The sequence below is a fragment of the Oncorhynchus masou genome, chromosome 16 (assembly GCF_036934945.1).
Source record: "Oncorhynchus masou masou isolate Uvic2021 chromosome 16, UVic_Omas_1.1, whole genome shotgun sequence".
Taxonomy (NCBI): domain Eukaryota; kingdom Metazoa; phylum Chordata; class Actinopteri; order Salmoniformes; family Salmonidae; genus Oncorhynchus; species Oncorhynchus masou.
The window spans coordinates 30047862-30069285 of NC_088227.1; the positions used below are offsets into that span (position 1 = coordinate 30047862).

General features: G+C 46.8%; 1 protein-coding gene across 1 annotated transcript; it reads left to right on the top strand.

Moving 5' to 3' along the window:
• The first annotated feature begins 70 nt into the window (after positions 1-70).
• On the top strand, positions 71-17550 carry LOC135557807 (methylmalonate-semialdehyde/malonate-semialdehyde dehydrogenase [acylating], mitochondrial-like). Its single transcript, XM_064991437.1, has 12 exons — positions 71-311; positions 8811-8852; positions 9013-9087; positions 11089-11250; positions 11377-11455; positions 12360-12662; positions 13230-13351; positions 13932-14121; positions 14312-14493; positions 16103-16282; positions 16609-16707; positions 16867-17550. The coding sequence occupies exons 1-12, from the start codon at positions 273-275 to the stop codon at positions 16966-16968; spliced, it is 1575 nt and encodes a 524-aa protein (XP_064847509.1). The 5' UTR covers positions 71-272; the 3' UTR covers positions 16969-17550.
• Positions 17551-21424: the final 3874 nt, after the last annotated feature.

The window sequence follows — 21424 nt, forward strand, 5'->3', positions numbered from 1 at the left end:
TTTCCCAAGCTATTATCCCGCCCAGATTGGGTCCTATTCACGGGAATCATGCATGCCAATTTCACAGATTGTTAAAGCATCTGCTGCGCTCGTCAATGTGGCCCAACCTCGCTGTCTCAGTGAAAGAGCAGATAAAACATTTCAGCGTTTGCTCTTTCTACGTCCTCAGCCAGTTTGACGCTAGTCGGCTAACCTTTTCTAGTGTCTAGAGGTGTCTGAACAGTTGGGGAGTGCGTACTTTTGGGCTAAAAGCAATCACAGTTGCTTCAACCATGGCAGGGATACTAACAAGGTCGTTATGGAGCAAAAAGGTAAACCACATACCACGTGCAGCTTTTCTAAATGCATTGTTTGTTTGAAGCTTGAGTGGCTGACTTGCTATCTTGCTCGAATGGCACGTTAGCTAGCTCGCTAGTTAGTTGGTGCCACACTTTTCTATGTCGAAACATACACTTATAATTATTTCCTCCCCTTGGCATTGCAACATATAGCTATTTCCTGTAGCATGCAATTGGACGAGTTTAACGTTAGCTTTCGAGTTCAACTAGCTAGCTACAATGCCACATAGTTAGCTTAGCTAGTCGTCTTGCAGAAAGTTAGGCTTGTGGATCTTAGCCAATGGAAACTAAACATTGAAAAGTAATCCTTATGTGTTCTATATCGTGGAACTCTGGTCCTAGTGGTTTACCCATCTGCATAGGCAGCGAATAGCCTGAGAAATTATGTATACACCTGCAGCCAATAGGAGCACAGGTGACCCAATCAGCCTCCCGTTATCTTCAGCGACAGGACTGGACAGAAGACGCCTAGAGAGAAGACTCAGGACAAACCCGCTGTCAAGTTCCTAGTCTCCACGTTGTCCTTCATGAGCATGCCTTTTCCACCCCAAAAGCTCTTTTAAGAGCTCAGTGTCGCTGCTCCACTATAACGGCTACGGACCCACACGACTTATGTGTTGTGTGTTTGGGTTTGCAGCACGCTAGGGGCGGCCACACAGATCCCCGGTATGCCTTAGCTGCACCCTCCTTTCTTTAAAGGAGAGAAATAAAGGAGAGGAAACAGAGGTGGGCATTTTTCAAGGGAGATCTCCCTCCGGAAGATGCCATGACTGTGCTTGCCTCAGACTCTGAGGCATCATATGACGACGGTGTCTCCGGAGATGACGAGGACGTTGCTGGGTTTTTCTCCGGAAAAACCCAGTCTACTGACCAAAGCTGAAATTACCCCCTCCCTAGGGAGAGCGAGGGGAATTTCACATCCTTGGGCGAGGAAGAGACAGGCTCTTAATTTTCAGCAACTGCCTCCTATGCAATGCCCTCTCTGCGCTCTGACTTTACAGGGCTCATTGAGCGAGCTGTCTGGAGATTACACTGCCCCCCTCCGTTCTGGAAGTGGATATGATGGTGGGCGGCCCCTACTCTAGACAAAGACACTGGCCATGCCCTCTTTCACTAAATATGTGTAGGGTGCATGGGGTCGCCTTTAATGGCCAAAGCGCCGGCGAAAGCATACACCCCGTTCACCAAAGTGGACGGGAAATGGCCTCAGGAGATCCCTAGGCTCGAGGATACCCTAGCCGCGTACCTCGCCCCAGGTTCAAGCTCCTGGCCGTCGTCCAGGAAACCCACACTACCTACGACTTAGGACCGACTCGCAGCACAGCTGGTAGAGAAGTCATTCATTCTAGGTGTACAGGCTATAGCAGCAGCTAATAATATTGCCCTCCTGGCAGCCTCTATCCTGTCTTACCATGGGTAGGACTGAGCTGTCGTGAAAGGAGATAGAGGAAGCGTTGAAGCTTTCCAGTGCCATCCTCCATCTCACATAGGCATTGGCCCTATGTGCGGGGAGGTCCATGGCCATTTCGGTGGTTGTGGAGCGACACCTCTGACTGTCTTTGACGGATATGAAGGAGACTGACAAAGCCGCCCTAATGAACGTCGGAGCAGCAGTCAAAGATGCAACGGTGTGTTTCGGGAAGCTTGAGGAGGAGCGAAAGCAGCTGTCTAGACACCTGCCATTAGCAGGAGGGTCTCGACCAACTTCAAAGGAACCCCCTCGCTCCACCGTCTCCAGTAGACATGGGTCTACGGTCAGAGAGAGAGCCCGTCGAACGGCAGCACCTGGTGTAGTCAGAAGAGACGATGACCGGATGAGTGGGAGAGGACAGGACTTCAGGTGACAACGGCCACTGTTCATCCCCCCAACAGGCATGGAGGAGCCGATGTGTCCTTTGTTAATAAAGAATAACCTATTTTCCATAACAAAATTGAGACTGCTCAGGTTCCTTCAATCTCTCTCTCTTCCTCTCACCACTGTGTGTAGCACAGCCCACTACGAGTAAGTAGCTGAGCACACACAGAAGGACGTTGTGAGTTGAAATGACATGAGGGAAGCGAGACAGGCGCTCTTAATAAGCTGTCATGCTATACCTCATAAAAACCCTACACACTCTTAGGAGTGAGGTGGCTAGGGGTTTAAAGAACAGTCTGCGTACACAGCCCCATGTTGGGCCGATGATGCAATCGCTGTTGGGAGAGGGCACATTAACTCAGGTAAGCATCCCAGTTAGTGTAGCTCAGACCCGTCCTGCGTTCACAGAGGGCTGGAACTACAAGGTTACGGGTGTAACAAAAGGGTCGGCGCCCCCGTTTCTCACAGAATGCGTCTATTTCCTTCCCCTTTCGTGCGGGCCCCACCCTGGGCTGTCCCTCCACTTCAGTGTCCAGGGACAGCAACGGCTTGGGCCATAGAGGAATACTACAGGTCCTTCCTACGGCTTCGTGCTCTCCCGCTCTCAGAGCATTACTCGGAGTGGCAGTGATGCTGCACCCTCTCCTCCTGGCTAAGTTGTTTGCTGGAGAAGGGTTATGCTATCTAATTCCACCTCCGTTTTCAGGCGTGGTGGAGATGGTGATGAAGACGCCAGAGAAAGTAGCCGCTCTTGTGAAAGAGATTACGGCGAAGGGGGCGGTCACCGTAGTTCCCCAAGTGAAAAGGAACAGCGGGCTATATTCACCCTACTTCCTAGTATATATATTCACCCTACTTCCATAGAAGATGGGGGGGGGGCAATATTGGTTTTACGCACTCTCAACGAGAGCGTGGCCAAACAGCCCTTTTGAATGCTTACGACAACGTCTGCTGGAATGTATCCACAACAGACTTTTGTATAAGCATAGACCTAAAGGATGGGCATACTTTCATGTGCTGGTGCATCCTTGTCACAGGAAGTTTCTGCGTTTCGCCTTCCAAGGGGTGGCGTACCATAATGCCGTTCGGGTACGCTCTGGCACCTCGCAACTTTTCCAAATGCGCGGAGGCGGCATTGGAACCGTTGCTTCGTCAAGGGATAAGGCTACTAGCCTACCTTGACGACCTACTGGTCCTTGCCCCGTCAGCAGAGCTGGTGATCATACACACGACACAGGCAGTGATTCATCTCACACGTTTGGGGTTCGCTGTGATTCGGGAAAAGAGCACGCCTTGGCCCAGTCTACCTGGGCTTATAGCTAGACACTGGCTATGAAGGCTCGAATGTCAGACCCTCGGCGGGCTGCCTTGTTGCTAGCCCTACGAAGGTTTTATCCGACTCACGTGGTGACAGCGCATTTTGTCATGACACTCATGGGTCTCATGTCGTCTGCCCACTCCGTGATTCATCTGGGACTTCTGCACATGCACAGAACACAGTGAGGGTTTGCCCAACTATGACTGGATCCAGTGAGGCACCGTCATCATTTTTTTTGTTCTGGTAGTTCTTCTCTCTCTCAGAGAGGACCTGAACTGTTGGAGAGACCTGTGCGTCCTGACGCAAGGGGTCCCAATAGGCAGAGTCTTCCTACATTCCAGTGTTTTACAGACGCTTGTTTGGCTGGATGGGAGGGACATGTCAGGCTCTGGCGGTAGGTGTGTGACCTCCCTCGGAACACCACATCAGCCTCCTGGAGTTGGAGACAGTTCTACTGGTTCGGACCCACTTTGTGTCTACCCTACGGGGTCAAGACGTGCTGGTCTGGTCGGACAACCAAACCACAGTAGCCTACATATATCGGCAATGAGGAGTCAGGTCGCCTGCACTCCACTGGCTGGTGGAGGAATTGTGGCTGTGGGCTCACAAGCACCTTCGCTTGTTGACAGCAGCACACATTGGAGCAGACCACATGTCTCAAGGCATTACCCGAGACTACGTGTGGCAGCTGCACCTCAACATTGTTCTCCAAATATGGGAATGGTTTGGGGTGGACCTGTTCCGAGGTGGACCTGTTTGCGTCACTTGTTAACGCGCAGTGTCCTCTGGTTTTCCCTATGAGCCCAGGACGAACCGCCACTAGGGATAGACGCTTTTGCGCACCAGTGGCCAGATGTTCTCCTGAATGCATTTCCACCGCTGCCCTGCGTTCTCCCACTGCTAGCCTGTGCCGATGTCTCAGGTGGCAGGCATGATAGAGCAATTGCCTCTAATTGGCCAGCCACTGGGGGTTTGGCCCCTGAGAGGGACAGGTTAGAGCGCAGTGGATTATCTGATTCAGTAATCAGAACTATACAGGGCTCGCGTGCCAGTTTCACATCCAGAACGTATGCCAGCAGATGGAACGTGTTTTCACAATGGTGTGCCAAAGAGAATGTGGTGTGCTGTCAGGTCGAGAGCGTGCTCTCATTCCTACAGTTCATGTTTGACAAGCAGCGCTCACCTGCCACCATTAAGGTATTCGCGGCAGCCGTCTTCAGCCACCCTCTAGTGAAACGGTTTCAATTGGAACGGGGCGGCTTTGGCCAGCGGCTAGAGTCATGCTGCCCCAGTGGGATTTAACTTTGGTACTCGAGGCGCTCTGCGAAATACCGTTCGAGCCGTTGAATCAAATCCCCCTCAAGATGTTGTCTCTGAAGACGGCACTTTTGCTTGCCTTGACGACAGCCAAGCGTGTCAGTGATTTGTGTGCTCTTTCGATAAGACCGACTGCCTTGCTGTCAATGGGTTACTTGAGCAGAGCGGTGTTATGTCCTAACCCGGCATTTATGTAGGTTATTAAGAGCTCATATAGGTCACAGACCGTTGAACTATGGGCTTTCTCCCCCCCCGCCCCCGCCTCCCCATTCAAAGCGGAGAGAGGAGAGGCTTCATTGCCTGTGCCCAGTGCACGCCTCGGCGTGCTACGTACAGCGCACGGCTATGATTAGGTCATCGCCTCAGCTGTTTTTGTGTCACAGTGCTAGTACACTTGGTAGACCACTTTCAAAACCGCTGCGGTCTCATTGGCTTTGCGACGGAATTGAGGCGGCAGGGCAGCCACTGCCTCATGGCGTCAGAGCCCACTCCACTCGTGGAGTAGCGGTGCCTGCGGCCCTTTTCAGAGGAACAGGGGTAGAGGGTATTTGTGCAGCGGCGTCTTGATCGGCATGTCTCCTTTTATCCGATACTACCTGTTAGACATGTCGTCTAACTCTCGCTCGTTCTATACTCAGCGTGGCTGAAGGGAGAATTTGAGTTAAGAAAAGATGCAGGACTATTGGGAAGGGTTCCCATTAGGTCCACTCTCTTAGTTGTCAGAGAGTAAGACACGTGCCACATGACCTTTTGTTTGACACTGTCAGAACAGCACAGAATGTCTAGACTGCCCACCAGTGTATCACTGTATAGGGGCGGAGTGATGAGGGAAATAGTGCTGTAACTAGTGTTACTTTACTATTAGACCGGTCACTGGAAATGATGGAACATTGAGGTGTCATGTATCTGCTGAGGCCCAGTAGTTGGCCCATATTCTATTATCTGCCCACTAGTCATTGGCTTTACCTATGGACTGAGTGTGGTGGGTCACACTGAGGAATCGGTGAGTAGGTCTTCTAAATTGGTTCAGCCTGTACTCAGCTTTGCTGATGAGAAGGCTAGAATTAAGGCAAAAAAGGCAGGATCAATGGACAGGGTTTACATCAGGTCTGCTTTCTCCTATTAGAATGACTACATGTAATGGGTTTCCTTATCCTCTTCTGAGGAGGAGTGGCAAGGATTGGACCAATACGCAGCGTGGTAAGTGTCCATGATACTTTAATAATAACTGAACATGACTCAATACAAAAATAACAAAGTAAATGGAAACGAAAACCGAAACAGTCCTGAATGGTGACACAAACAACAAAACAGGAAACAATCACCCACGAAACAGGTGGGAAAAGGCTACCTAAGTATGATTCTCAATCAGAGACAACTAACGACATCTGCCTCTGATTGAGAATCATACCAGGCCAAATACAAAACACAACATAGAAAAACGAACATAGACAACCCACCCAACTCACGCCCTGACCATACTAAAACAAAGACATAACAAAAGAACTAAGGTCAGAACATGACAGTACACCCCCCCAAAGGTGCGGACTCCCGCCGCAAAACCTGAACCTATAGGGAGGGGCTGGGTGGGTGTCTGTCCGTGGTGGCGGCTCTGGCGCGGGACGTGGACCCCACTCCATCCCTCGCCGCCGACCTCAGACTTGGAACCCTAGCAACGGGTCCCGAATGGACGGGAGATTCCGGCAGCACCGGACAGGCGGAAGACTCTGGCAGCTCCGACGTGAAGGGCGACTCCGACAGCACCGAAGTGACGGCGATTCTGGCAGCTCCTGACTGACGGGCGGCTCTGGCAGCTCAGGACAGACGGGAGACTCTGGCAGCTCAGGACAGACGGGCGATCTGGCAGCTCAGGACAGACGGGCGACTCTGGCAGCTCAGGACAGACGGGCGACTCTGGCAGCTCAGGACAGGCGGGCGACTCTGGCAGCTCAGGACAGGCGGGAGACTCTGGCAGCTCAGGACAGGCGGGAGACTCTGGCAGCTCAGGAAGGCGGGAGACTCTGGCAGCTCAGGACAGGCGGGAGACTGGCAGCTCAGGACAGGCGGGAGACTCTGGCAGCTCAGGACAGGCGGGAGACTCTGGCAGCTCAGGACAGGCGGGAGACTCTGGCAGCTCAGGACAGGCGGGAGACTCTGGCAGCTCAGGACAGACGGGCGACTCTGGCAGCTCAGGACAGGCGGGCGACTCTGGCAGCTCAGGACAGGCGGGAGACTCTGGCAGCTCAGGACAGGCGGGAGACTCTGGCAGCTCAGGACAGGCGGGAGACTCTGGCAGCTCAGGACAGGCGGGAGACTGGCAGCTCAGGACAGGCGGGAGACTCTGGCAGCTCAGGACAGGCGGGAGACTCTGGCAGCTCAGGACAGGAGGGAGCACCTGGAGGAAGGAGACGGAGAGACAGCCTGGTGCGTGGAGGAGGCACCGGATAGACCAGACTGTGGAGGTGCACTGGAGGTCTCAAGCACCGAGCCTGCACAACCCTACCTGGCTGGATACTCCCCGTCGCCAGGCCAGTGTGGCAAGGTGGAACAGACCGCACTGGGCTGTGCTGGCGAACCGGGGACACCGTGCGTAGGGCTGGTGCCATGTACCCCGGGCCCAAGGAGACGCACTGGAGACCAGATGCGCTGAGCTGGCTTCATGGCACCTGGCTTGATGCCCACTCTAGCCCGGCCGATACGAGGCACTGTGATTTAACGCACCGGGCTATGCCTGCGCACCGGGGACACCGTGCGCCTCACGGCATAACACGGTGCCTGCCCGGTCCCTCTCTCTCCACGGTAAGCACGGGGAGTTGGCTCAGGTCTCCTACCTGACTTAGCCACACTCCCCGTGTGCCACCCCCAATACATTTTTGGGGCTGCCTCTCGTCCCAGCCGTGCTGCTGTGCTGCCTCCTCATACCACCGCCGCTCAGCTTTCGCTGCCTCCAGCTCTGCCTTGGGGCGGCGATGTTCCCCAGCCTGTGCCCAGGGTCCTTCTCCGTCCAGAATCTCCTCCCATGTCCATGATTCCAGAGATTTCTGCTGCTGTCCGATACCACGCTGCTTGGTCCTTTGGTGGTGGGTGATTCTGTAACGGCTTTCCTCTTCTGAGGAGGAGTAGCAAGGATTGGACCAATACGCAGCGTGGTAAGTGTTCATGATACTTTAATAATAACTGAACATGACTCAAAACAAAAATAACAAAGTGAATGGAAACGAAAACTGAAACAGTCCTGAATGGTGACACAAACAACAAAACAGGAAACAATCACCCACGAAACAGGTGGGAAAAGGCTACCTAAGTATGACTCTCAATCAGAGACAACTAACGACACCTGCCTCTGAGAACCATACCAAGCCAAATACAAAACACAACATAGACAACCCACCCAACTCACGCCCTGACCATACTAAAACAAAGACATAACAAAAGAACTAAGGTCAGAACGTGACACTACATGACATTACTCCTGGCTGGGATAGCACAGTAGAGTCATGTTTTTTTTTTCTGCCCACAAGTCTATGACTGTGTTTGGGCGGATGGATGAAGGATATAGTTCCTGTAACTGGTGTTACAGTACTATTTGACCAATTTTTAATACCAACAAAGTTTTGAGTTCATCTATCTGCTTGTACAGATTTCTATGGCTCATATTCTGCTTTATCTGCCCACTAGTCATTGGCGGTGCCTCTGGACAGAGTAGGGCGGATTGGACCGAGGACGCAGTACATTGTGACAGTCTGTTTTCACAGTGTGTTACAGTGTTGCGGGATTTGGTTGCAGCCATTTACTGGACCAGACCTTTTCATTAAGTTTGGGAAGTGTTAAGTTCGGCAGGGAATATGAGGCTGATTGAGGGGAAGCGACCCCTTTTATAGAGACACCTATACTCCTATTGGCTGCAGATGTGTGCATCGTTTTTTCCTCAGGCTATATTGGAGTTACAACTCCGATAACTATCGTTTTCTCTCGTTTGCAGGCACCCTTTCAGATGGGTCGCATGTGCTATTCATCATCTGTGGTGAGTTAACATCATGCAATCACAACTACATTTATGAGTGTTTGTAACTAGAGAAGACTTGTATTAGAATACATGCTCATACAATCTAGACATGTACAGATATGATGATTTGATATGGTGGATGACTGCATTGTCCCCCTGTGCTTTTGCAACCTTCCAGCCCACCACCAAGTTGTTCATTGACGGCAAGTTTGTTGAGTCAAACACCTCAGAATGGCTGGACATTCACAACCCTGTAAGTATTTCTGCATTAACACACCCACATCACAACGGGAGTTCATGCAAACACTAAAAAGCAATTTATAAACCGGTCAGGAGCTGGAGATGAAGAACTCTTTAGGGTGTCATTTAATATGTATGATTTGGAAAGTGAAGAAATGGGGAGCCTATTCTTCATAGCCAGTTCAATTTAACCTTGACATGTTTATGTGCTCACATTCACTAACTCAGGCCCGGGGGGCCTGTCTGCATCTACTTCATGTAAACTTTTCATTGTCTTGTTCCAGGAAATATTCACACCCTCTTTACTTTTTCCACATTTTGTGTTACAAAGTAGAATTAAAATTGATTTCATTGTTGTCAATGATCTATGCAAAATACTCTCAAAAAGTAAGGGTAAAATTCAAACATTTGTTAAAAAAACAAATACAACACAAATAAATACAACACAAATAGATTAGATAAGTATTCAGCCCCTGAATCAATATGTTAAAATCACATTTGGCAGCAACTATAGCTGTGTCTTTCTGGGTAAGTCTCTAAAAGCTTTCCACACCTGGATTGTGCAGATTTTGCCCAATATTCTTACAAAAATTATTCAAGCTCTGGCAAATTGGTGGTTTTACATTGTTAGCAGATTTAAGACAACTGTAACTTGGCCACTCAGGAACATTCACTGTCTTCTTGGTCCACAACTCCAGTGTAGAATTGGCCTTGTGTTTTAGGACAGCGGTTCCCAAACTTTTTATAGTCCCATACCCCTTCAAACATTCAAGCTCCAGCTGCGTACCCCCTCTAGCACCAGGGTCAGCGCACTCTCAAATGTTATTTTTTTTGCCATCATTGTAAGCCTGCCACACACACACACTATACTATACATGTATTAAACATAAGAATGAGTGTGAGTTTGTCACAACCCAGCTCGTGGGAAGTGACAAAGAGCTCCTATAGGACCAGGGCACAAATTATAATAATCAATCATTTTGCATTTTATTTAACTATCTTACATACAGTTGAAGTTGGAAGTTTACATACACTTAGGTTGAAGTCATTAAAACTAGTTTTTCAACCACTCCACAAATGTCTTGTTAAGAAACTATAGTTTTGGCAAGTCGGTTAGGACATCTACTTTGTGCATGACACAAGTAATTTTTCCAACAATTGTTTACATACAGATTATTTAACTTATAATTCACTGTATCACAATTCCAGTGGGTCAGAAGTTTACATACACTAAGTTGACTGTGCCTTTAAACAGTTTGGAAAGCTTTCAAAGCTTCTGAAAGAATAATTGACATCACTTGAGTCAATTGGAGGTGAACCTGTGGATGTATTTCAATCCCGTTAAGATTTGTTTTTGCGTCTTTTACTTTCGGTTTTGTACACCAGTTTCAAACAACTGAAAACACAATATTTTTGGTTGCTGAAATATGTTTTCCATAAAAAGGCAAGTGGCTAAAAAAGCCAAGGCAATAGCATGGTGGTAGAACATGGCATTAAAGGCACATTCTCCTGAGTCTAAACATTATATAGTCATTCTGAATTATGTATACATGCATCATTACAGATTTTGGTTGATTTATAAACCTGATAAATTTCAATTGAACAGTGAGACATCTGATACTTTGGGTACAGAGTGAAAATTCAGCAGTTTAGTCAGTTCAAGATTGGATTGTCAGTTCCTGAGGCATATAGATTGAAAACACTTGTATACATTTTACTTCAGACCGTTTTTAAGTTGTGGAGGTAATTAAGCAGGCAAATCATATGATTATTACCAAACATTTGAGGATGTGGTGGTTGCCGATCTTGTTCGTCATCAGGCTGAAAAATAGAACATTTTGAAATGCTATCGGACTCCCTATTCCACATGTCATGACACTTGTATCCCTGTACACAGTTAATTTTTCTCTCAAGTTTCTTAAACGTTACACCCTTCTGGACAGGCCCCAGATGTTGTTGGTCTCTGTTCACACTGACCTGGTCATCTTTTGTCCCTCTTCTCTCCCTACTTCAGGCTACCAATGAGGTGGTGAGTCGTGTGCCCAAAGCCACCCACACGGAGATGCTGGCTGCAGTAGACTCCTGCTCCAGGGCCTATGCCTCCTGGTCCGACACTTCCATCCTCACCCGCCAGCAGATATTCCTCCGATACCAGCAGCTCATCAAGGAAAACATTGTAAGGAAAGCCCCTGGTCTGAAATCAGGCCTGCATACATGTTTCTTAACAATAACCGGGTCCTAAAACATTAATGTTTATCAAAGCTGATTGGCTAATTTTATTTATTGTCTTCTATGTTTACAGAAAGAGCTGGCCAGGCTGATCACCCTGGAGCAAGGCAAGACTCTAGCCGACGCGGAGGGAGACGTCTTCAGAGGACTGCGTGAGTACAGAGTCCCCTTCAGTAGGCATGGGAAACGGGAGAAAATGTTTATTTGAAACGGGGAGATGGCTACTACAAGAACTTGTCTAATAAATTCTTATTTTAGTCTTCTCTAGTCTACAGTCTCTGTATGGGAGTCTCTGTATGGGAGTCTCTGTATGGGAGTCTCTGTATGGGAGTCTCTGTATGGGAGTCTCTGTATGGGAGTCTCTGTATGGGAGTCTCTCTATTGGAGTCTCTCTATTGGAGTCTCTCTATTGGAGTCTCTGTATGGGAGTCTCTCTGTATGGGAGTCTCTCTGTATGGGAGTCTCTGTATGGGAGTCTCTGTATGGGAGTCTCTGTATGGGAGTCTCTGTATGGGAGTCTCTGTATGGGAGTCTCTGTATGGGAGTCTCTGTATGGGAGTCTCTGTATGGGAGTCTCTGTATGGGAGTCTCTCTATTGGAGTCTCTCTATTGGAGTCTCTCTATGGGAGTCTCTGTATGGGAGTCTCTGTATGGGAGTTTCTGTATGGGAGTTTCTGTATGGGAGTCTCTGTATGGGAGTCTCTGTATGGGAGTCTCTGTATGGGAGTCTCTGTATGGGAGTCTCTCTATTGGACTCTCTCTATTGGACTCTCTCTATTGGACTCTCTGTATGGGACTCTCTGTATGGGAGTCTCTGTATGGGAGTCTCTCTATTGGAGTCTCTCTATTGGAGTCTCTCTATTGGAGTCTCTCTATTGGAGTCTCTCCATTGGAGTCTCTGGATCTCTGATGTCTTGGTCTCCTTTAGCAACACACGTATTTGACCCTCTGCCAACCTTCTTTCAACCCTACTCTGATTTCTACCTCCACATGTACTGTTTGACCTTCAGCTCCCTGGCTTTTCTCACCGTGTCTCTGCTCCTCTCTGCCCCCTAGAGGTGGCAGAGCACGCCTGCAGCATCACCTCCCTGATGATGGGGGAGACCCTGCCCTCCATCACCAAAGACATGGATACCTACACCTACCGCCTGCCCATCGGGGTGTGTGCCGGCATCGCCCCCTTCAACTTCCCTGCCATGATTCCTCTGTGGATGTTCCCCATGGGCATGGTGTGTGGCAACACCTACCTGATGAAGCCCTCCGAGCGCGTCCCAGGGTGCACCATGCTGCTGGCCAAGCTGCTGCAGGATGCAGGGTTGCCCGACGGGACCCTGAACATCATTCATGGACAGCACGCTGGTGAGACGGGGTTGTTTGTGTGATCATGCTTGTCTTTATAAAACATGTGTCCTGTTTCCCAGGATGCAATGAAGCAGGCTATGCTGATCATGTGTTAGTGCTGCATCTACAAGACTATTCAGACTATTGATATACCTCAAGCAGACCAGCGACTCCTGTGGCGGGCCGGGCGCAGTGCGCGCTAGCCAAGGTTGCCAGGTGCACAGTGTTTCTTCTGACACATTGGTGCGGCTGGCTTCCGGGTTGGATGCGCCCTGTGTTAAGAAGCAGTGCGGCTTGGTTGGGTTGTGTATCGGAGGACGCATGACTTTCAACCGTCGTCTCTCCCGAGCCCGTACGAGAGTTGTAGCGATGGGACAAGACAGTAACTACTACAACAATTGGACACTACGAAATTGGGGAGAAAAAGGATTATGTTAAACGCTTTGCATAATGTGTGTAGGTGCTTTAGGGGAAAGGTTGTTTGTTTAGTTTCCAAGGTGATTACACCGTGCCCTTACAGTTTCATGTAATGATGATGATGATTTTGATGAGTAAAATTAGATGACCTTTGACCTCTTTCCGTAGCCGTGAATTTCATTTGTGACCACCCAGCCATCAAGGCCATCAGCTTTGTGGGCTCCAACCAGGCAGGAGAGTACATCTACGAGAGAGGATCCAAGAACGGCAAGAGAGTGCAGTCCAACATGGTAAACATGATTAAATGATTGAAGAATCCCTTACGCATTTCGGAAACATGTCTGTCTAAAAAGTGCAAAATGCAGAAATCCGCCATGTCCTTGTTGCAAAAAAATAGAATAATTCACCTAATTTGGGTTTGTGACAAAACAAGATTGTAGACAATCATTGTACCATATAAACCGCTGTGAAATATATTTTCAATAACCAAAAATATTGTATTTTTAATTGTTTGTAGTGTTCAAAACCGAAAGACGCAAGAATGAAACTTCAGAATGCAAAACATAGAAATAGCGCACGTAGAAGATTTACCACTAAACCTGCTTTCAATTAGAATGACAGATCTATAACTCGTTTTCTATGTGAATTTGGTCGGGTCGCCCAAAAAGTTACATAGCAGCTTTTATATAGTTTACTGTGGCCTTAACCATACTGCAAGATGAATAGTTCTATCAAGACTGAGCCAATAGATGGCTGTCGATCCTTGAGTTTTTTTCTTGAGATAGTTATTGCTTAGGTCTACTGTATGTCTTTGCACGTTCCTAAAATGTATTGCAGTAAATCTAACAACCCATGTGTTCTGGCTTGTAGGGAGCTAAGAACCATGGTGTGGTGATGCCTGACGCCAACAAGGAGAACACTCTGAACCAGCTGGTGGGCGCGGCCTTCGGCGCAGCAGGACAGCGTTGTATGGCTCTCTCAACTGCCATTCTGGTAGGCGAAGCTCGTGATTGGCTCCCAGAACTGGTGGAGCGCTCCAAAGCCCTGCGCGTCAATGCAGGTACCTCACGCTTTTACCTAAAAGACTCACTAACCCCTGTGTGAATTTAAGACTTGCTAGTGTTTTTTCCCCATTTTTAAAACAGTACATCCTATAGCACCACTAGCTCCAGTCCACATTGCTCAGAATTGGAATGTCCATCCTATGAATTCTAATTCCTTGTTTTCTTCCTTTGTGTGGGTGTATCTAGGTGACCAGCCAGGTGCTGACGTGGGTCCACTGATTTCCCCTGAGGCCAGGGCCCGTGTTGAGATGTTGATCCAGAGTGGCGTGGACGAGGGAGCTACGCTGCTGCTGGATGGACGCAATGTCCACGTCAAAGGATACGAGAATGGAAACTTCGTAGGACCCACTATCATCGGCAACGTTACGGTAAGGGGGGCGCTGTCTTAAGAATTTTGGTCAGCTGAGTGATTGACTGTCAGTAGCTGAGCTAAAGCCAAGGTGAACCACCGCACCTCTATACTTAAGCAATAGGGGTGTGATATATGGCCAATATAGAACGGCTAAGTGCTGTTCTCAGCCATGGCACAACGCGGAGTGCCTGGATACAGCCCTTAGCCGTGGTATATTAGCTATATACCACAAACCCCCGAGGTGCCTTATTGCTATTATAAACTGGTTACCAAAGTAATTAGAACAGAAAAAATGTATGTTTTGTCATACACTGTCTGATATGCCACAGCTTTCAGCCAATCAGCATTGGAAGGCTAAAACCACCCAGTTTATATTTGGGTTTACATCACTGGAGTATCTCACAACAACGCTGAACCTTGGTACAGTGGGAATTACACTTTCACATAAAGGAGATAAACGTTGAAACTTCCGACATGCCTGTGGTAGCTCTGTAACTCACTGTTACAGTAGATAAGAATATTTAACCCTTGTCCTGCAGTACACTCTAACCGAAGCCCCTCTGGTGGGCAGAGGTTGGTACCAAATGATTTATTACTTCTGTTCCGAGCAGAATCCCGATTTTTATTTTGTTCCGACCAGCATAATAAAGTTCTGAACCGGGTCGAACCACAGAAAAGTAATAGTTAATTTACGTATATATATATATATATATAAACTATTACTTTTCTGGGGTTCGACCCGGTTCAGAACTTTATTATGCTGGTCGGAAAAAAATAATATATATTTTTTTTACCTGGTGAAATCAAGAGCATTTTTACATTTAGCACATGAATTTACTCCACCAATTAGCACGGATAGAGCAGCTTTACTATGTAACCGGTAAGCTCCTTGTTTGGTGGACAGATGAGTGCGACTGAAATTGTACCAGTAGGAAGAGAGAGAGAGAGGGGTGGACATGGAGGGGGCATGCTTAAAGCGCTGAGCATCATGTCATGAATTGGAATGTGTTTAGGCTATTACTAGCATCATGACTTCACTGAAATATATTTATATTACACGAGACATTAGGAATATTTTTGGAACAATAAATAACATTATTAACCGGTTTTCAATATTTGAAAATAAGGGTTCTGTTCTGGAATACTAGAGATCCATTTCCTTTCCTCATTTTATTGTTTTTGGTTCGGTTCCCTGAAACGGTTCCAACCCCTGCTTGTAGGTTAATGTCTGGCTGGAGTTAAGAGGCCTGACTTGACCAGCGACGTCTGCCTGCTATATGGAGATCTTGGCTGATGAACCATTAGTCATATTGATGGTTGTGTAATCGTGTCCATATGGAGAGAAGATAACACAGTGCCTTTGTCAACCCGACTTTCCACTCTTTCTCACGTTCACTGTCCTTCAGGTTTTCGGGTGTGAATCTTCTGTGTATCCCCTTCCACAAGTCATACCACTTCACTTATTATATTGGATCTGATTTGCCTTCAACTCATTTGGAAGGCCTGCAATAATACTAATAATAATACATGATAGTCCACCCAATCTCTATTCTTGACATAATATCCTGTAGAACACTGACAGGGAGCTTAATCTCATGCTTTTCCACTCCTCCTGCCCACCCCAGCCAGCGATGAAGTGCTACACAGAGGAGATTTTTGGGCCTGTACTGGTGGTTCTGGAGGCAGACACTCTGGACGATGCCATCTCCCTGGTCAACAACAACCAGTATGGCAACGGAACCGCCATCTTCACTACCAACGGCGCTACCGCCCGCAAGTACACACACGAGGTGGATGTCGGACAGGTGAGCCATAGTTCAACGTTCAGAGAATTCCGGTAGGTGCTTAGGAAAGTAAGACTTGTGTGATTTGATGTCAAGCATTGCAAGTAGTTTCCCATTGATCATTGGATGACATCATTTCCTGATAGATTGGTGATTCATAGCTTGTGGTTATTCAGTGGGGGTTTCATCTGCTTTTAATGGGATTTAAGACTCTGAGGGACAACCATCTGTTGTTCACAGAACTATTTTGCAACAATGCACAAGGCCTTTTCATGGATCCCTCAAGCTGTAATTTCTCTGTTGACATTTATCTCCTTGATTCATAATGTGATCTGTATGTCTGTCAGATTGGAGTGAACGTGCCCATCCCCGTCCCCCTGCCCATGTTCTCCTTTACCGGCTCCAGGGGTTCCTTCAGGGGGGACACCAACTTCTACGGCAAACAGGTTAGCCCAACACCGGCAATGACCAGCACAAGCCCACAATTGTCTCTCACCCACCGATTTTATCATGCGATCATATTGATCCTACGTTTTTGTTTCAGACAACTATTTATGAGGTGGAAGATTTCTGTGGTTGACTGTCTCTTTTGTGTTGTGCTACAGGGCATTCAGTTCTACACTCAGATCAAGACGGTGACATCACAGTGGAAGGCTGAGGACGCCACGACTAAGGCTGCAGCAGTTACCATGCCAACCATGCGCTAAACGGAATGTAAATGTTGCGTTCTCTCCCTGGCACAACGTTCTACTGACTGACATTCACAAGGGGTTAGCACCCAAGGGGTATGGATAACTGATACAACTTTATTGCAGTCCTGGAATATGTTTTATACAGAGTGTACTACATGAGCAAAGTTTTTATATTTTGGAGTTTGACCCTGTTAATGAAAGTAATGTTTCTTATAGGGTGGTGGCAGATTAGATCTGAAATGTACTGTTACTATAGCCTCAAACCCTTCTGCTGCTCCTGGGAGTTCCATGAGAACGATGGACTTGGTGGAATGCAAAGGGTGAGAGAAGGCCTCTGTTGCCCATAGGCAAAGATCTAGGATCAGTACTCCCCTCGCATCCTAACTATAACCATTAGGAGGGGAACAGCGGTACACTGACTGTAGATAAGCATCTAGAAGTGGCTTCACCCCAGTCCCACAGCCATCATGGTCCTTAGTGTCCCCAACCTGTGGAACAGAGAAGTGTTAGTATTTGTGTGAGTGCATTCTAAAAATCCAATTTGTAACATTAGTGAGCGGTGTTCCTGTTTTACATGGAATAAAGATACCCATCGAATACTGTGGCTAAGTATACTACTTCCTATGCCTCATCACTGAGCTCTATATAACTAGACATTGTATTTTTTACATTTCTCTCTCAAGCATGAACATTGAACAAGAATATGGCAACGTTCAGGATGAATCAAACCACTATTTGAACGGAATGTACGCTTTAATTCATCAATATATTTAGTGCGTAAAGCGTCTCCAAACACACTTTCATAACCCTAAAATTTGCCTAAATAATCTACAAAATCAGAGTATTTTTCAATCTACAAGTTGGTGCTTAAACTGACTAATATGGATACATTTAAATGGCTTTCTTTTGAGGCCTACAGTGCATTCGGAAAGTATTCAGATCCCTTGACTTTTTCCACATTTTGTTACAGCCTTATTCTAAAATGGATGAAGTAGTTTTCCCCCCAATAATTATAAAGCAAAAACAGGTTTTTAAATTTTTGCTAATTTTATTCAAATCATTCTTAAATGCTTGTTTTCAGACCCTTTACTCAGTACTTTGTAGAAGCACCTTTGGCAGTGATTACAGCCTTGAGTCTTCTTGGGTATGACTCTACAAGCTTGGCACACCTGCATTTGGGGAGTTTCTCCCATTCTCTGCAGATCCTCTCAATTTATTTATTTATTTATATTTCACCTTTATTTAACCAGGTAGATCTGTTGAGAAAAAGTTCTCATTTACAACTGCGACTTGGTCAAGATAAAGCAAAGCAGTGTGACCATTAACAAACAGAGTTACACATGGAATAAACAAACGTACAGTTAATAAGACAATAGAAAATCTGTATACGGTGTGTGCAAATTAAGTAAGGAGGTAAGGCAAAAAATAGGCCATATTGGCGAAGTAGCAATTAACACTGGAGTGATGGATGTGCAGATGAGGATGTGCAAGTAGAAATACTGGTGTGCAAAAGAGCAGAAAAAAACATATGGGGATGAGGTCGGTAGTTGGTTGTATGTGCTATTTACAGATGGGCTGTGTATAGCTGCATTGATCGGTACGCTGCTCTGACAGCCAATGATTGAAGTTAGTGAGGGAGATATGTCTCCAAATTCAGTGATTTTTGCAATTCATTCCAGTCATTGACAGCAGAGAACTGGGAGGAATGGCGGCCAAAGGAGGTGTTGGCTTTGGGGGTGACCAGTGAAATATACCTGCTGGAGCACGTGCTACGGTTGGATGTTGCTATGGTGACCAGTGAGCTGAGATAAAGCGGGGCTTTACCTAGCAAAGACTTAGATGACCTGGAGCCAGTGGGTTTGGTGACGAATATGTAGTGAGGACCAGCCACCGAGAGCATACAGGTCGCAATGGTGGGTAGTATATGGGACTTTGGTGACGAAATGGATGGCACTGTTATATACTGCGTCCAATTTGCTGAGGAGAGTGTTGGCGGCTATTTTGTAAATGACATCGCCGAAGTCAAGGACCGGTAGGATTAGTCCGTTTTACGAGGGTATATTTTGCAGCATGAGTGAAGGATGCTTTGTTGCGAAATAGGAAGCCGATTCTAGATTTCATTTTGAATTGGAGATGCTTAATATGAGTCGGGAAGGAGAGTTTACAGTCTTGCCAGACAGCTAGGTATTTATAGTTGTCCACATATTCTAAGTCAGAACCGTCCAGAGTAATGATGCTAGGCAGGCGGGCGCGTGCAGGCAGCGATCGGTTGAACAGCATGCATTTAAGAGCAGTTGGAGGCCACGGAAGGAGAGTTGTATGGCATTGAAGCTCGTTTGGAGGTTTGTTAACACAGTGACCAAAGAAGGGCCAGATGTATACAGAATGGTGTGGTCTGCGTAGAGGTATCAAAGAATCACCAGCAGCAAGAGCGACATCATTGATATATGCAGAGAAAGAGTCGGCCCGAGAATGTAACCCTGTGGCACCCCCATAGAGACTGCCTGAGGTCCGGACAACCGATTTGACACATTGAACTCTATCTGAGAAGTAGTTAGTGAACCAGGCGAGGCAGTCATGAGAGAAACCAAGGCTGTTGAGTCTGCCGATAAGAATACAGTGATTGACAGAGTCGAAGGCCTTGGCCAGGTTGAAGACGGCTGCACAGTACTGTTTTTTATCGATGGTGGTTGTTGTCCTGTTGGAAGGTAGACCTTCGTCCTGAGCACACTGGAGCAGATTTCCATCAAGGGTCTCTCTGTACTTTGCTCCATACATTTTTCCCTCAATCCTGACTAGTCTCCCAGTCCCTGCCGCTGAAAAAAAATTCACGCCTGCACACACCTGTCCCACAGCATGATGCTGCCACTACCATGCTTTACCGTAGGGATGGTGCCAGGTTTACTCCAGATGTGACACTTGGCATTCAGGCCAAAGAGTTCAATCTTGGTTTCATCAGACCAAAGAATCTTGTTTCTCATGGTCTGAGTGTCTTTTATGTGCCTTTTTGGCAAACTCCAAGCGGGCTGTCATGTGCCTTTTACTGAGGAGTGGTTTCCGTCTGGCCGCTTTGGTGCAGTGCTGCAGAGATGGTTGCCCTTCTGGAAGGTTCTCCCATCTCCACAGAGGAACTCTGGAGCTCTGTCAGTGACCATGGGGTTTTTGTTCACTTCCCTGACCAAGGCCCTTCTCCCCAGAATGCTCAGTTTCGCCGGGCAGCCATCTCTAGGAAGGGTCTTAGTGGTTCCAAACTTCTTTAATATAAGAATGATGGAGGCCACTGTGTTCTTGGGAACCTTCAATGCTGCAGACATTGTTTGGTACCCTTCCCCAGATCTGTGTCTCGGAGCTCTAAGGACAATTCCTTCGACCTCGTGGCTTGGTTTTTGCTCTGACATGCACTGTCAACTGTGGGACCTTATATAGACGGGTGTGTGCCTTACCAAATCATATCTAAATCAATTGAATTTATCACAGGTGGACTCTAGTCAAGTTGTAGAAACAACTCAAGGATGATCAATGGAAACAGGATGCACCTAAGCTCAATTATGAGTCCAATAACAAAGGGTCTGAATACTTATGTAAATAAGGGATTTCTGTTTTATTTTGTATACATTTGCAAAAGATTCAAAAATCTATGGTCTTTTTTATTTATTTATTTAATCAATTTTAGAATAAGCCTGTAGGGTAACAAAATGTGGAGAATGGGTCTGAATACTTTCCGAATGCACTGTATATTCTAAAACCGTTTTCTCCATGTATTCTACTGAGTCTGTCAACAAATTCTCATTAATAAAGGTACACCACATTTAAAGGGATGGCTTTTTGAAATGTGATTTATAGATCAAGTCTAAGAAGCTGTAGATCTGTTCTATGTGAGCGACGTCAATTGTTTTTGCGTCTTTTACTTTCGGTTTTGTACAGCAGCTTTAAACAGCAGACACAATGTTTTTGGTTATGGAAAGTATTTCAGAGGTTTAGACAGTATAGTGTTGAGAATCTTTGTACCATCTTAAAACTATTTGAGTTTTAGCAACCAGGAAATGGCAGCATTTCTGCATAGTGCAACTTTAAGATGAAATTGAAACCCCAATGAGAATCTGTTGGCCGGCAAGTGGGAGGATATTTAGCGGTTGATTCAAGCAATAAGGCTCGTGGGGGTGTGGTATATGGCCAATATACCACCCAGTTTATAATAACATATTTGTCACAGATTACTCAAGTGGCTACTCTAACAATTAAAATAAATGTCTTGAAAAATGGAAGGCAGTCTGGAGAAGGCAAGATCAGGTGGAACCATTCTAGCCAATGAGAGTGCAGATATGCGATTGAACACCCATCACAATGGTTTCCACTAGTAATCACAGCCACCATGTCAAAATTGGCTATATTGTAAACATTTATGGGGAAAAAAGTGCTTTTTGGTTTGAATTTAACTTGAGGCATAATGTTACCAGTGTGGTTAGGGTTA